At 39.3% G+C, this 15501-nt stretch overlaps 1 protein-coding gene across 1 annotated transcript in view; it reads right to left on the bottom strand.

The window, feature by feature from the left end:
- Window positions 1–15263, bottom strand: part of SCAF8 (SR-related CTD associated factor 8) — a 78733-nt gene extending 63470 nt beyond the window's left edge. The window contains 7 exon segments of the mRNA XM_082668964.1: window positions 8219–8272; window positions 8275–8283; window positions 13935–13981; window positions 13984–14035; window positions 14038–14217; window positions 14219–14365; window positions 14368–15263. Coding sequence (XP_082525090.1) covers window positions 8219–8272; window positions 8275–8283; window positions 13935–13981; window positions 13984–14035; window positions 14038–14217; window positions 14219–14365; window positions 14368–14436 — 558 coding nt within the window. The 5' untranslated portion in view covers window positions 14437–15263.
- Window positions 15264–15501: the final 238 nt, after the last annotated feature.

Raw genomic sequence — 15501 nt, 5'->3', positions numbered from 1 at the left:
ACCTTTGGGTCTTGATTCTTCATCTGTCTATTAAATGATATACTATCACAAGTGTTTCAGGTCTAAAATTTGCAATTTCTGGAAATCAAGTTTAAGCATTAACAAGGAAGTAAACAAGAAACCCAATCATAGAACCTATAACTACAAATGCTTACCATGAGTGTAATGGTCTTTAGCTACCCCATTCTAAAATCAAAGAGAACAGAAATGATTCTCTATGAGAGAAAACAAAATGTATAAACAAACACGTACATATATAAAAATAAGTCTTCAGTTTAAATTTTCCCAGGAATCCAAACAACCACCTTTCTTTGATTTCAGTTCTTTCCTATGTTTTTTGTAACATTAAAATAAAAAGATGTGAATTTTACCTCCTCTTAATTTTAGAGTTACTAAATAACTGATAAGCAATCTATTAACAGTGAAATGGCCAAAATGAGAACAAGAGAAAGAATAATTAATTTGTCAATCCTCTTCATTACAAACCATATTAGCTGGAATTTCTCAAATAAATATGGATTCTATTTCTAAAAATACAGTATTTAAATTCACCACAATTCCATGTTCACAATAAATTGGTTATTGCAGACAGAGTTATGATAAAAAAACTACGTGACCAAGAGGAGCTAAGAAAACACTCAATGATACAAGTCGGCTCAATGTTACGGAATTCTAATAAAGTTTCATTAAACAAAATTTAAATCTTTAATTTTATTCATAGACCATGCAATTTACTACTTAACTTTTAATTGCATATAAGAACATCTGGTTGTATAAACAGAATTTAAAATCAGGCAAATTCCAAGCAGAGTTGCTTTAAAATGTCCTTACATTCACAAATACAATATGACAGAAAGGGTCAATCCTTATCTAAAACAACAAAGAAAAAAAAAAAACTGAGTAAGATAAAAGATTCTAAAAGATTTTGCCCCAAGCCTTTTTCTCTTCTTTTTCTACATCATCTCCCCCTAATCTCCATCTCTAGCCTATTCTCTAAGTGCTTGACCTATATCCAGCTGGTCATCTCCACCTTGATGTCCCATAGACACCAAATCTTCAAGATGCTCAAAACTACAACTGTATTCAACAAACTAGTTACACTGTCTTTGGGTGGTTGAGATATGGGTGATTTCAATCCTCCTTCCATACTCTTTTATTCTAGGTGGGAAAAATGATCCCTCATCCAACCCACCAAATTATCTTCCTCCTCTAGTGCTTTGCTCCTCCTGATCTGCCCTATTAATGGTTGGTACCATATCATTTTATCTACACCGTCACTCAGCCAAAGCCCTGTGGCACCACCCTCTTCCTTATATCCAGCTCCCTATTATTACTAAATTTATTTTGCATTCATCTAGTCATCTCTTCCCCATTATTACTGTAGTTGAGCTCATCTTCTCTATAGTAATTTAACCTTCCTTCCCTCAATCTCACCCCTCATTGACCTGCCCTGTTCTGCAAAGATATTAATCATCATTCTAAAATACAAATTTAAAACTTGTGCTTTTATTAAAAACCCTTCAGAATCTCCATTCCCTTCTGATTAAAAATGCGGTCTTGTGCATAGTACACAAAGACCCTTCATCAGAAGACCCTTGCCTAACCCTCCAGCAGTCCTCCCAACCACCTCCCCTACCCAAAGCTGCCATTTCCTTGAAAATGATCTCTAGCCTTTGCCTTACACAATGTCTCCTCCATCATACTGTGTACAACATGATATACACAGAAGAGTATACACATACTGTTTATAAACTGTCTACACCACTACTCTGTATCATAGTATTCATGTCACGTTACGTTCTTATCCTTTGTGGTAGTCCATTCCCAACCCCACCCCTATTAAAATATGAGCTGTCTGAGAAAAAGGACACAGGTATCTGATTAACCTGGTAACCACTCTGCAGAATACAATGCCTGCTAGATGGCAAATACACATAAATAACAAGGCTCAAAGGACCAGCCACTACTTTCCAGCATTCCTTCCAACCACTAGTTGCTATTACATTAGAACCTTTGCGGGTTATTATTGCATTCTAGCAATTTGAAAACTGTAATATAGTTAAAATAGAATGAAAAAATTGTCTGACAATCTTGAGGGACTAGCAAAATAAAGGAAGCACTCAGAATTATTTGGAACGACTCTGTTAACAGCTCTAAGATGCCTGAGATATCTAATCCTTTGATTTTGCAAATGAATCAAAGTAGTGACTGGGAAATTTTGTACTAGGAATGATGTGGCAGCCTCTGGCCTATTCCTTTGGGATATCAATCCTCTTCAGCTAAGTTGGTCACAACCCTTGTTCTTGTAATTGCCACCAAAGCAGAGAGAGGCCTCTAAAAGAGGTTCTGAGTTCTCTGACAAAATGGGAACAAGAATTTGGAAAATTCTGCCCAATAAGAGGAACTGCTATAAAAATAAAAACCACTTTTCTTGGTGTAGAAAAAACAAAGCCAAACATGTTAATAATCCTTACAAAAGCAGTCACTCGTATTTCAATAAAGCATTGGGGGGGGGGCACTAACTGGTTTATTAAATGCTTACAGAAAAACTACCCAAAGCTATAAGTCATTTCAGCAACTAACATACAACATGGTAAAAACTCATTTTGATGATTTTTATTCAAAGCCAGGCAAAAGATAGATAACCTGCACATAGTTTTTAAGCTTTTATTAGGTAAATGCATATTAGCATTATCAGGAGACTTTCTCCCTATTTCAAGAAAACTACACAAGCAACTACTTTCACAGTGGTCCGTAACTTTGGGCAATACTTTAAAAAACATTCTTGGACTTCCCTGGTGGCGCAGTGGTTAAGAATCCGCCTGCCGACGCAGGGAACACAGGTTCGATTCCTGGTCCAGGAAGATCCCACGTGCCACACAGCAACTAAGCCCGTGCGACAGAACTACTGAAGCCCACACGCCTAGAGCACATGCTCCGCAACGAGAAGCCACCGCAAATGAGAAGCCTGCGCATCGCAATCAACAAAGAGTAGCCCCTGCTCGCCACAACTAGAGAAAGCCCAAGCACAGCAACAAAGAACCAACACAGCCAAAAATAATTAATAAACAAATAAATTAATTAAAAAATTTTTTCATTCATTCATTAAAGCAGTAAAGGAAGATTAGCTGATTTACTGTTATGTACACTGTTGAACAGCTTTTTAAGGATCTGTAATACATGTGTACTCATCACTAAATTAGGTCTGGGTTCTGTGCCCAATAAATGAGGTTTCTCTTCTCTTCCTTTAGTGAGTTAGTGTCGCTACACAATGAAAGCATCATGACTGGGAGACAGGAAGAAATGAACAAAGCTTTTAAAAGTTTGCTCCCTTTGCTGCATTTTTTATCAAGTTTTCAAGAAAGAATGCTCGCTCTGCAATTAATACGAAAAAAACTTTTAGTCCATCAGAAGTCACTAAATGTGGAAAAACAAGAAACGTTCATTTCCAGTACACACCCACACAAAAAAACTGAATGTAAACTCCAAGAGGACAGAGGTCTTTTGTGTGGGTGTGTTTTGTACACTTAAATCTCTAGAGCCTAGAACAGTGTCTGCACATCTGCACATCTGCACATGGTGGTAGGTGCTCAAAAAACATGTTGAATAAATATTTTCACTAAGGCAGCTTTTAAAGTTATTTTGTTTCTGTTTTTGATGTTAAAAAGGCTTATAAAGCCTATAAAAGAATATATCTTCCTGCTCAATTATAATTCTGATTTGCAAGTAGCATGCTATTAACCAAGTTCTTAGGTTTCAGAGTGCAGTAAGGCCATAAGTGTTTGGCCCATGGCCTATTTTTGTAGGCCCTCAAGCCAAGAATGGTCTTGCATTTTAAAAGAACTGTGAGAAACCAACAAGATTATGCAAAAGAGACATAAACGGCCCACAAAACCTAATATTTACCATCTGGCCCTCTACAGAAACCGTGAATGGAGTTTCCATTCAAAAGAGAATGAAAGTTTTTTGAATATGTACTTTCACCTATGAACTGAATCTCTGCTACTAGAAACATATTTTTCACCTAAGACCTTCTCCATATCTAAACCTCTAAATTTTGGTTTATTTGATTTGAAGAATACTAAGGAAATGGTTTTTTGTTTCATTTCTCTTTTTTTTCACCAGAGCATAAGTGGTTATAATGCTGAGACTAATAAGTAAAGGAGGATTAAAGTTAATTTATGTTTAATATTTTACATACTAAAACATTACAAAAACGGATGGAGGAAAAAACAAAGGAATACAAACAGAGAAAAAAAAGCCAAATTATATTTCAAAAGAATAGCAAGTACATTAAGGGAGAAAAAACTAACAAAGCAATCTTTGAACACTGCATTTTGACTATATATCCTCAGGCTAAAAAAGATGAACTATAAACAAATACTAAATTCTAGTTAATAGGTTTGTTTTCAGACCTATGGTTTAGAATTCTGCAACTACTTTCTGCATATTTTAGTACTGATAAAACAATAAGTAATTTTAGGATTGATAAAACAGTAAGTAAATATATTGTGGATAATGGGAACTAGTTTTCTCACTGTCAGAGAAAGGAACTACAGATTTGCAAAAGGGAAAGGCCAGAATGAACCCTACAGTGCTGGCCTGTTATTGGAGATAGGATGAACTCATGGCTTTTTAGATAGGCAGATGGATAAACAACAAAAATGTGTGTGTGTGTGTGTGTGTGTGTATGTGTGTGTGTGTATATATATATATATATATATACACACACACACATACACACACACACACACACACATATAAGCATGTTCAGACATATACCCAATTTCTAGCTCAATCTGTTAACAGATAACCACCAGAAGAAACTAGGGTTCCTCAGAGAAATGGCTGATTCCAGAGCTGAGGTGGGAATATCTTATTATACAAGAAAGTAAGTACTCAAAAACTGATAAGCACATGTCACAATGACACAGGTGCCAGCCTGAAGGAGCCCTGACATCAAAACACCCCAATGAATAAGAAAAGAATTCTTGAGTTCATACCGATATGCATAAATACATAAATGGGGAGAAGGAAAAGCTCTTATGCACTGCCAATAATAAACAAACAACAGACTTAGAAAATCTGACAACCATCTTAGTCCTGATTCAGGCAAGAACTAACTGGATGCTAAAAAAAGAAGAGTGAAGTTTGATGTTAGGACTCCGTGCTTCCACTGCAGGGGGCACAGGTTCGATCCCTGGTTGGGGAATTAAGACTGCAAGCCGCATGGAGTGGCCAAAAATATATTAATTAATTTTTAGAAAAGATATCTGTCACAAGGGAAAAACAGTAATTTTACAATGGAGAAACCTTGCAGAAAAAAGTTAACCTCCCTACTAATGGGATAAATAGACATCATGTGCTTCCTGAGGACAAAATATTACTTCTGGATTATTCCTGCTAAAGAAGCATAACCTTAAACTAATCATAAAGCAACAGCAGACAAATCCATATTGAGGGAATTCTAAAAATAACTGGCCTATTCTCATCAATCATCAAAGGTCACAAAAGACAAAGTAATAACCAACTGCTCCAGATTAAAGGACACTAGACAGACATGACAAGTGAATGCAAGGTGTGATGTAGGATTTAGATTTACTCCTTTTATTCAGGACGTTACTGGTACAGACAGTGAAATCTGAAGGTCTGCAGACAACTGCATTATATCAATATTAATTTCCTGATTTTGGTAACTGTACTATGGTTACATAAGAGAATGTCCTTGTTTTCAGCAAAGACAGTTATATTTAGAAGTAAAAGGCATTAATTGCAGTTTACTCTCCAAACGTTCAGAAAAAAAGTTTACATGTGTCGTTCATGTGTATGTCAAGAGAGAAAGAGAATAGGAAAGCAAATATGATTAAATTAACTAGATAGAGGAATCAGGATGAAATGTACATAAAAATTATCACTCTTGCAACTTTTCTGTAAACCTGAAGTCGTAAAAATAAAGTATAAAAAGGGGAAAAATAGTTAATTTATATTTGGACATTATACCAGCAAAAAGAATTGTGAAAAATCGAGTGATGGTTCTCCTTTACATCTCAACCAGGAGTTGAGAGCCGGCCCTTCCAGTCTCAGCTCTAACACAAAGCTGCTTTTCCTCGGTAAAATCACAATGGCAGGCCTCAGTTCCCTTGTTTGTAAAATGAAGACAGCACCTATCCTACTTTTCTCACAAATTAACCCTAAAGATCCACAGAAACATAATAATGGTTGCAGAAAAGAGGTGCATAAAACACCATATATTATAAAGTGGCTCACTTTTAACAATGTTTGGTAAACAAAAAATACTTCAAAATTACACAAGCCAGACATTTTTTTCACCATAGCAAGCAGCTGTTTTAGAAACTAGACATTTGCTATGTGTTTTGGTTTGCAAAAAATTTAACTTATTCAACATTCTTCTTACCATTTCAATAAATTCAAATACCTGTATCATTTTTTTTAACCATAAAACTTTACAGTATCAAAAACATTACTAAAGAAAATCATTAACCAGGACTCTGTCAACCTTTTTAAAAAAATTAAGATACAGCTGACATACAGCTTGTATCAGTTTCAGGGCTACTGGTCAATCTTTCAGATACTGTGACCCAGATTAAAAAGATTATATCATTTCCCAAGTTCCCAAGATCATAAAATACATGATCCAAACTTTTCATCCTTCACTCACAAGCCCCAAGGAATTAAATCAAATTCAGAAAATTAGTGTTTATAGAAGAGAGAAAAAGAGAGACACCAAATTTTTTTCATGCACTCAAATCAAGGGAAAGTTTGTTTCAAAAATAAAAATATTCCTTAATTTATCCTTCCAAACTCATAAGGGTTTGGTCACCACTTAAAAGTATTTTTTAATTGTTTACACATGGAGACTAATTAATATCTCACTCACAAAAGAAAACATCCTTAAAACTGTGTTCTCTAAAAACAGTTATGATTCCAAAATGCCAAATGGAGATTTAATACGACAATTTAGTTTAAAATAAAATAGGGTAGCTTGTCTTATTTCCCCGTTGTTGAAAATATAAGATCACATTCTTGTTTAAGAAGTCTACTTGCTCAATCCCACGCAGTTCCTGGCAAAGAAGCAAGCCCAGAGTCAGTAACGCCTGCCCAGCCTCACTAGCTCTGCAGCAAGGTCATTGCACACAAAGCTGATGAGGTGAAAGAAAAAGGATTACAAGAACATAAGCTCAAAGAGGGTATGCTTTTCGCTTGTCTTGTTTACAACTGTATCCCAGCAGACAGAAAAACGGCTGGTGTATGGTAAGCATTCATTAAGTACTGGTTAAATGAATAAACGAATGAAATCCTAAGTCTTTATAAAGTATACTAGTCAGTCTTTATAAAGTATACTAAGTTGCAGAATTATTTTAAAAACAAATTTGGCATACATTAAATTAATAGCCACAAATGTCTTTTAAAAACATGAACAAATAATCTATATTCCCCATTCTGACTAAGTAGAGTCAAAGTTCCTAACGTATTTCCTGACCTACAGTAGATACCGTACATATTTACATACCCTTCCTTGACTTTAAAATATGGTGTATCAGAAACTGGCAAAGCAGAATTACAAAGACGAAATAAATGCATAAAACCAGAATCAGAAAGATCAAATGCATCATGTTTACCATCAAACTTAAGATAGAACTAACTCAGACAAGGAATCAGAAGCTACAGAAACATTTCTCACCAGCATTTATTTCTCATAATAGTACCGCTAACAAAATCTGCTCCTCTATAATTAGAAAATCAAAAATTTGATTTAGTCTTGTTTTTCCATTACTACACAACATCTGTCAATGATCTGTTGTCATCTTATAGTTTGAAGAACTTCCTCAAAATATAAGATGTATTTTACTTCCTACCACCAAATTCAGAGATTTGCAATTTACTCACATTATATACATAAGTAATATTTCTTATACAAAAAACTATACGGAGCAGAATGCAAGTAAATGCACAAGAGTTTAGATATGATTTATACTCACTACTAAGCACAGTAACTTTTTTTTCACTTAACCTATTTTTTGTGAAAAATTCAACTTATTCCCTACATGTTCTCTTTCAGATTACCAACATACTCTAAGTGACAAACTTTATTCTGCTTCCCAAGTACTTCCCATATAATCAAGACATCATTTCACTACCAATTTAACCCTAAGTATTTTCCAAAGGGCCTGCCTTATGTGGGTCATAATCATCTTACTATGCTTCTTGTGTCCATGCTGCTGGAAAAGCAGTCTGTACAAGCAGGAGTAGAGAGGCACAATCCTGAGAGAGAGGAGTAGAGAAAGATGTTGAGAAAACAAAACCAGATAAAATGAGCTCACTTAAGAGCTCAGGAGCTCAGCCACTGTTCAAGGTCAAGATTGATTACATTCTCTCAAACCATTATGAGTTAGTTGTTGTCCAATAACAGGAAAACTGGCCCAGAAGAAATACCTAAAATTCCATGTACAAGCAGCAATACCAGCACTAATTCTAAGCCAACTATACTTCTAAAAAAATGGAGCAAGTGATCATAAAATATGACTATTTAGAAGACTGGGGAATACAGATGTCCCCTAAATGCCAATCAAAATTACTGTAACAAACTCAATGCTAGCCTAAAGTAGAACGGCTGAACTATATATATCTTATGAATTTCAATGTTGCCAAAAAATTTTTATATTTAATCCTGAATGACTGAAACACTCTCAGAGTCCCCAAAATCATTATTATCAGTCTCAATTATCCTTGTATTCTAAATTTTTTAAATTAGTTAAAAACACAACTTTTACCATATGTTGTTTTAAAATGAAAAACAAAGCAAAAAGGATTTGAAAATAGCATAATTACACAATATAAAATTTAGGATGGATTAAATCTAACTGGAACTTTCAATGGAATAGTCCCCTTCCCACTATCCCCTCTTAGTAAGAAGTGAAAATCATAAACAAATCAGAGTTTTGATTTTAAATTTCCCATCTAAACTCCTATACGCCTACAATGCCATAAAATGACCTTCAAAATAATGCTTATACATACTAAGTCCTCCAAAACATTAATTTCATATTTAGTCAAAGAATCTCCCAACTAATAGGGAACCTAAAAATCTCAAATCAATCATTTATTTCACAGAGGAGAAAACCAAATGTCCAGAAATGTTAACTGCCTTGGTCCAGGCCATTCAGCTACCTACTATACCATCAAGCTATCCATTCAAGAAATCTTTATTTAGCATATACTATGTACTAAGGCACTATGCTATGTACCAAGGATATGAAGCAATAAAGATACGTGGTCACTGTCCTCATGTAATTTATAATATGGTGGGAAAGATTACTGCTAACTACTTAAAATTGTAGTTATCACTAGAAGGAAAAGCACAGTGTTTTAAGACAGTTTAACAGGGGACCTAAATCAGTGATTCTCAACCATGGTCGATTTTGCCCCCCAAGGGGCATTTGGTAGTATCTGGAGACATTCCTGGTTGTCACAATGGGGGAGCTAGTGGGTAGAGGCCAGGGTTGCTGCTAAACATCCTGTAATGCACAGGACAGCTCCTCACAACATATAATTATCCAGCCCAAAATATCAATAGGGCCCAGGCTGAGAAACCTTGACCTAAACCACTGGGGGCACGGAGGGGTTAGTGAAGGCTTCCTTCCTTTATAACACCAAGACTGCTACGTCTTTAAGGGATTTTCACAAGGTAGAAACAAAAAAGATAGACTAATTGTTACAATTAAAACTCCCACTGGGGCTTCCCTGGTGGCCCAGTGGTTGAGAGTCCGCCTGCCAATGCAGGGGACACGGGTTCGTGCCCCGGTCCGGGAAGATCCCACATGCCGCAGAGCGGCTAGGCCTGTGAGCCATGGCTGTTGAGCCTGCGCGTCTGGAGCCTGTGCTCCGCAAGGGGAGAGGCCACAACAGTGAAAGGCCCGCGTACCGCAAAAAAAAAAAAAAAAAAAAAAAAAACTAATTAAAACTCCCACTGGAAAATCAAAACAGGAGAGAAAAAGGAGAGAGAGACTTCCCCCATACATGAAAAAGAAAAGAAAAAGGCAACGTTTTATAGCTACTTCACATAAATTCCCTTTCCTGAACCACAAGGGGAAAATATAAAAACAAATTTCACATGCTTTTATTATTCCCGTTACCTTTCCCACTGTTCTCTACCAAACCATGCCTACTACTAGATATCGGTGGAAAGACTGTATTAAAAGTCCTGTAGTTAACCAAATGAACACTCTGGATACAAACTTGGAAATGGAATAAAATGAAGATGGGATTTCACTATTGATGTGAAAGACAAGGCACAGAAGAGGAAAATGTACTGGGTGTTAAAGTGACTCTGGAATGGGCTACATCCTGAAACAAAGAGTAAGCTATCGGACTAACCAAAGGATCCTAAGAACAAAAGACACTAAGAATTTAGATATCCTAAAGATGAGTAAAGAATTTAAGAACCAAGGTAAATTCAAAAATTAAACTGCAATAGTTTTCCTGATACATGCATAACAGATTCTTATAATGCATAAGAGATTCTTATATTTTCCACATATTATTTTAAGAGTTCCTATATTACTAAAATGCCCTCTCCAATTAAGTTATAATTTTCTAAGGAAAGGGTCCTGTATTGCTATTCTCTTTTCCCTCTTTTCAAAAACAAAAACGCTACCACAATAACCTCCATACAGGAGGAGTCTTACGGACAGAGTACAAATATGTAGCTCACATAAAATTGCTGCATTCCAGTAATCAACTGTGGTCCTAACGTAATCCACAGATGTAAACAGATAAAGATGAGACCCTTTCCACTGAGGTGAGAACTCTAAACCATCATAACAAATAAATGCCACCATCTTTGAGCAGCAGTAACTACAATACCTTGTAATGATGATAATTCTTCTGGAATTAACCGCTCAGGTCAAGCACTGACCGTTAGGGAATCTTATATTCCATCCTGGACAAATTTTCTTTCATCATTTCAGAACTGACATTAGTTCTGAAAACTTTTATCACAAGGATGATGCTTAACTGGAAATTAAAGTTTTCCCACAAAACTAGCACAATGAGCACTTAAATATCAGTTCTTGAGCCTCAATCTCATTTAACTCATGATACGTACGAGGGATTTACCACGTAAAGGATCTTCTGACAGTGCATTTGAAAAGGGGTAAGGAGGCACAAAGCCCCTTTGAGAAAAGGGTTGGGGGGGTGGAGGGAGGCAGGGAGGCAGACACGCCATCATGACTCGGACATATCCTGCAGAAGACCCCACACGTTCAGACTGAGACTTAGCCACTATCTGCAGATTAAAAGCCTACATTCTGAACTTTAAAATCTCGGGCACATTCCTGTTTTCAAGCCAAGATCTGCTTGCTTGTCTTTTTTTTTAATCTTGAAAAACCTGATAATTAGCAAGTTATAAAAGCTAAGCATTTCTTATTTTAAACATTATACATATAGAGCTAAATTGTGGTGCCTTATCAAGCAAATGGCACTTCTTGACAATTCAGTGCTTCAAAGATACCTTTAAACTTGCCAGAGAAAGTTCTGTTGGGCTCAGTCCAAGGATAGATGCCTTTAAAAGCCAAATTCACTGCAAGTAAACATTCTAAAACATCCTTTTCTCCTAATCCTGTCACTCAGATTCCTTTTTCATTTTTGCACTTTGCAACGTGATTTAATGGAAAAACATCATTACTGAACTATTTCCCACTATATACTTCCTTGCAACAACAAACTTTTACTACATCAGCAAGTGTTATATTCACAGAAACTATATTCAGAAATCAGAAAAAAACAGGATGATGTACTTTCAGTTTAAAGCAAAAAAAAAGTATATTCTTCTGAATCTCCTTCAAAATCTATTGCCCTTCCTCAATTCTATGACTGTTAACTGCTACAATTTTTAAGCCAAGCCCATTTTCAAATATGGTGAAGTGCGAACGTATTAGTAAATAGGAAGTTAAAAGATGTTTTAAGGTCTCTGAAATACGTAAGGGGAAAAGAGAGAGTGCTACATAAACTAAAATGAGAATACTACCACAAATCTCAAGTTCTTATGAAGATTAGCTGAGAGAAGAGTTGAAGCATCAAGCCAGCCATTTAAATGTTAGACTCCTTACCCTTAACATCAATGCTAAAATGAAAAACCAATTGTTAACACCTGTAATCCACCACGCTTTACAGTGACCAACCACAGTGTACTAACCACTTGTTTGTATCTACCACATGGCAGGGAGGGCTGGGAATGGAGGACGGTACATATTAGGAACCCCCAAGATAAATAGGAGAGGCACCCAACAAAAAGGCGTAGGGTAAACAAATAATGGCAAGGAAATAAGAGAAAGGATATTTTTTATAATTAAAAAAAAAACACTTTAACATTCTCTTAGTGCTATAGCACCACATGTAGCAAATAAAAAGGCTACAGACCTGTTGTTTTTCCCCCCTGCAGAGCCATGAAACTATTAGCAATAAACTGGAACATACAGTATTCTTACTTTTTATTCCAGATTTTAAGGACAAGAGTATTGTGGGGTGGAACCAAATTTTATAATCTGACCCAAATTATCAGCTATAAATCCATAAAAAAAATGGAAAAGATTCCCAAGTCTACTGCTCTAATTTGTATCAAGAAGCGGTTAAAAAAAAAAAAGAAAATCCAGTATTGAAAAAGAAAATCCTTTCCAAAAAAAAAGCTTGCTTTCATGTAACTGTGTCACTGCTATCTAGTCTAATATGGAGAGTTTAATTCACATATTATCTAACTTTTAGCCTCTTTGCTAAGTTTCCAAAACGTCAATTCTAGGGAGGGAGGGAGAAAAGAGGGACGGTGGGAGGGAGGAGGAAACGAGTTTTCTCCTTTTGGAAAACAAAATTGTAAAACAGCTTTTTAAAGTATTGCCCTGTTCAGAATATCACTATTATACTACTGAATGGAGTATTATTAGCACTTCCACATGAAAAGTTCATAAAATTTATATAAATTTAGTTAACATCACATTAAAATATTGTTAAATAAGTCATACAGGTAAGGATAACTCTGGTTGTGTAGATATGTACTTGTTAAATGCTTGTTTAATGTTAGCATTAAGGTCTATTCCTACCGGAGTTTTAAAAGATTTTAAAATATTTTATCAAAACTCGTCTCCCTTCAGACTAGTGAACTCAACTAAACAGTGAAAACTGGACACCTGCTTGTTAAAAATCTAGCCCTATATACGACACGTGAAGGAGCCCGTGGGAAATGCTTCTCCAGCATCTTCCCTCTGCATGCACAACTCACCCTGCCTGTCTTTATGTCGGATGATGAGAACGGGGGGGGAGTAAGAATAGGAGAAATTGCAGAATAATCTCGCCTCCCGATCAACCATGCCCTTAGCTTAAGTCCCTAGTTGGCAGGTTACCTAGCCAACAATATCTCAATTATAAACAAACACTACTTGCAAGGTGACCACAGGTCATCACCCCTGTAGGTGCTCTGCCTGCACTACCCCCGATCACGGCCTGCCTCATTAAGGACCCGGGAAAGGTCTGGGCGGTGATGCCCGGCCTCCAGTTAAAATCCCGCAGGTCCAGGAAAGAGATGGGCGGGCCAGGCATCGGCGGAACTGACCCGGAGAGACCTGCCGTAAGCCTCCGGGGGAGGGCCCAAGCGGGCCTTCCCTCCAGCCCCGCAGCCACTCAGTACTCTGCTGGAGACACCGGAACCTCCCTCCGCCCCGGGGCGGCCCTCTTCCAGCCCTCCGCCCACGGAATCGGGGGAGGGGCGCCGGGGCAGAGAAACACCCCTCCCCCACGGCCACAGCTAGGCCGCCACTCGCCCCACCCTGAAAAGCACTGCGGGCCAGTGCCCACCCTCCCGCAGTGGCCTCGTTCCAGGTTGGGGGGAGCGTGGGCAGGAGGGGAGGCTAAAGTACAATACCAACCTCGCTATTGAAGGTTTTCACAGCCTCCATGTTGTCGGTGCGGAGGCTCGGAGCCCGGCGGCGGAAGAGGCGGCGGCCACTGCACTGGGTGGGGAGAGCGAGACGGGGGCGGCAACGCGGCTGCGAGGAGGGGGCGCCGGCGGGAGGCCGGGCCGCTGCGACCCCGGGCAGGAGGGGAAGGGCAAGCACCGGCAGGGAAAGGTTCCCTTAGGGGCAGCGAGGCCCCGGCATGGCCGCTAGGGCGGGCGGAGCGCCGGTCCGGGAAACAGAGGCGCTGCCGGGGCTGGTTGGCAGCGGGCGGGGGAGGGGCTGGGCGCCTTCTCTTCTCCGCCCCGCTCGGTCTCGGGCTTCCACCCCCTAGCCCGGTCCCCTACACTCTCCACCCCCTTCTTCCTCTTCCTCCGACAGGCTCCTGTTTCACCTCCCCGCCGCTCGGGCCGTAGGAACCAGCAGCGCACGGCGAAGACGGAGGAGGAAGCGCTGGCAGCAGCGGCTGCGGCATCCAATATGGCGGACACGAGTCGGGCCGCGCAGCTCGGAGATCCGCGGCGCCTGCCAGCGCGCCCCCTGGCGACGGGACCGCGCAGGCCCGGGCCGCCGCGCGGAACCATCGAGCACGCGCGGGCCAGAGCGTCGCCGCCAGGAGGCCCCGCTCATCTCGGCTCCCGGGGTCCCTGCCCCTCACCCGCACCCCACCTCCTCGCCGTTGCGGGAGCGAGTGCTGCTGCCTCTTGGAGCGCCCTTGGGGCCACTGCAAAGCATTGCTCTAAGAAAATCCCAAATGTCCCTCCGGCAAGTTTAGGCAATATACACGTTTCCGTTGTTTCCTTGTGGCTTGGCCCCTTTACATGAGGTTTAGTTGCTTTTCAGAACTTTACTGGACGTTGGCCTAAAGGTTAACAGCCGGAAAAGCTCCTAGTCAGCCACTTATTTGGTAACGATGTGCCCAAGCATTTTAATAGCGTCGGGAGAAAACGTTAGAAACAAAAGCTTTGGATCCGGGCGGGGGCAGGGGGACGAGGGAAGCACGCCTGCAGCGAGCAAGCAGCTCAGTGCAGGAAATGCACGCTGCATAAAATCCGGGGGGGACCGGCGTGGTCTAGACAATGAGTGCATTTGTCTGTACAGCGGGAAGCCGTGCCCAGAACGCACAAGATTTCCATAGGCGAAAGAACCCATCTTTTATGAAAGATGAATTATTCTAAAGGAATTTTGCCCTAGGTTTAGAGGCAGAGGGTGAATACCGTTTTCCTAGATGAAATAGATGCTGCTAGCAAAACGCCTTCTCTCTCACGTCGTGCAATGTAAGATAACCGATACCAAATTCAAAGCGAGCATTTAAATTAAAAGTTAGGGGTGTATCACTGAACCCCGAACACCACTGTCGTCTTACTGGGAGTCATTTTTCAGCAATCACTTCTCCGAAGTTCACTCAAAAGGAAAGGGGGGAAAGATGACGGCAGAATTTTTCTCTAGAGGATTGTTGGAATCAAGGTACTAATGTAAGAGCTGAGCCCAGAACCGTGTGAAACTGGGGAAGGCAGGCGCCTCTTGACATTTTAGGGTC

This window comes from Grampus griseus, assembly GCF_964374135.1.
Source record: "Grampus griseus genome assembly, chromosome: 13".
Taxonomy (NCBI): domain Eukaryota; kingdom Metazoa; phylum Chordata; class Mammalia; order Artiodactyla; family Delphinidae; genus Grampus; species Grampus griseus.
Note: the sequence above shows the minus strand (reverse complement) of the source record. Positions and strands in the feature narration are given on the sequence as shown.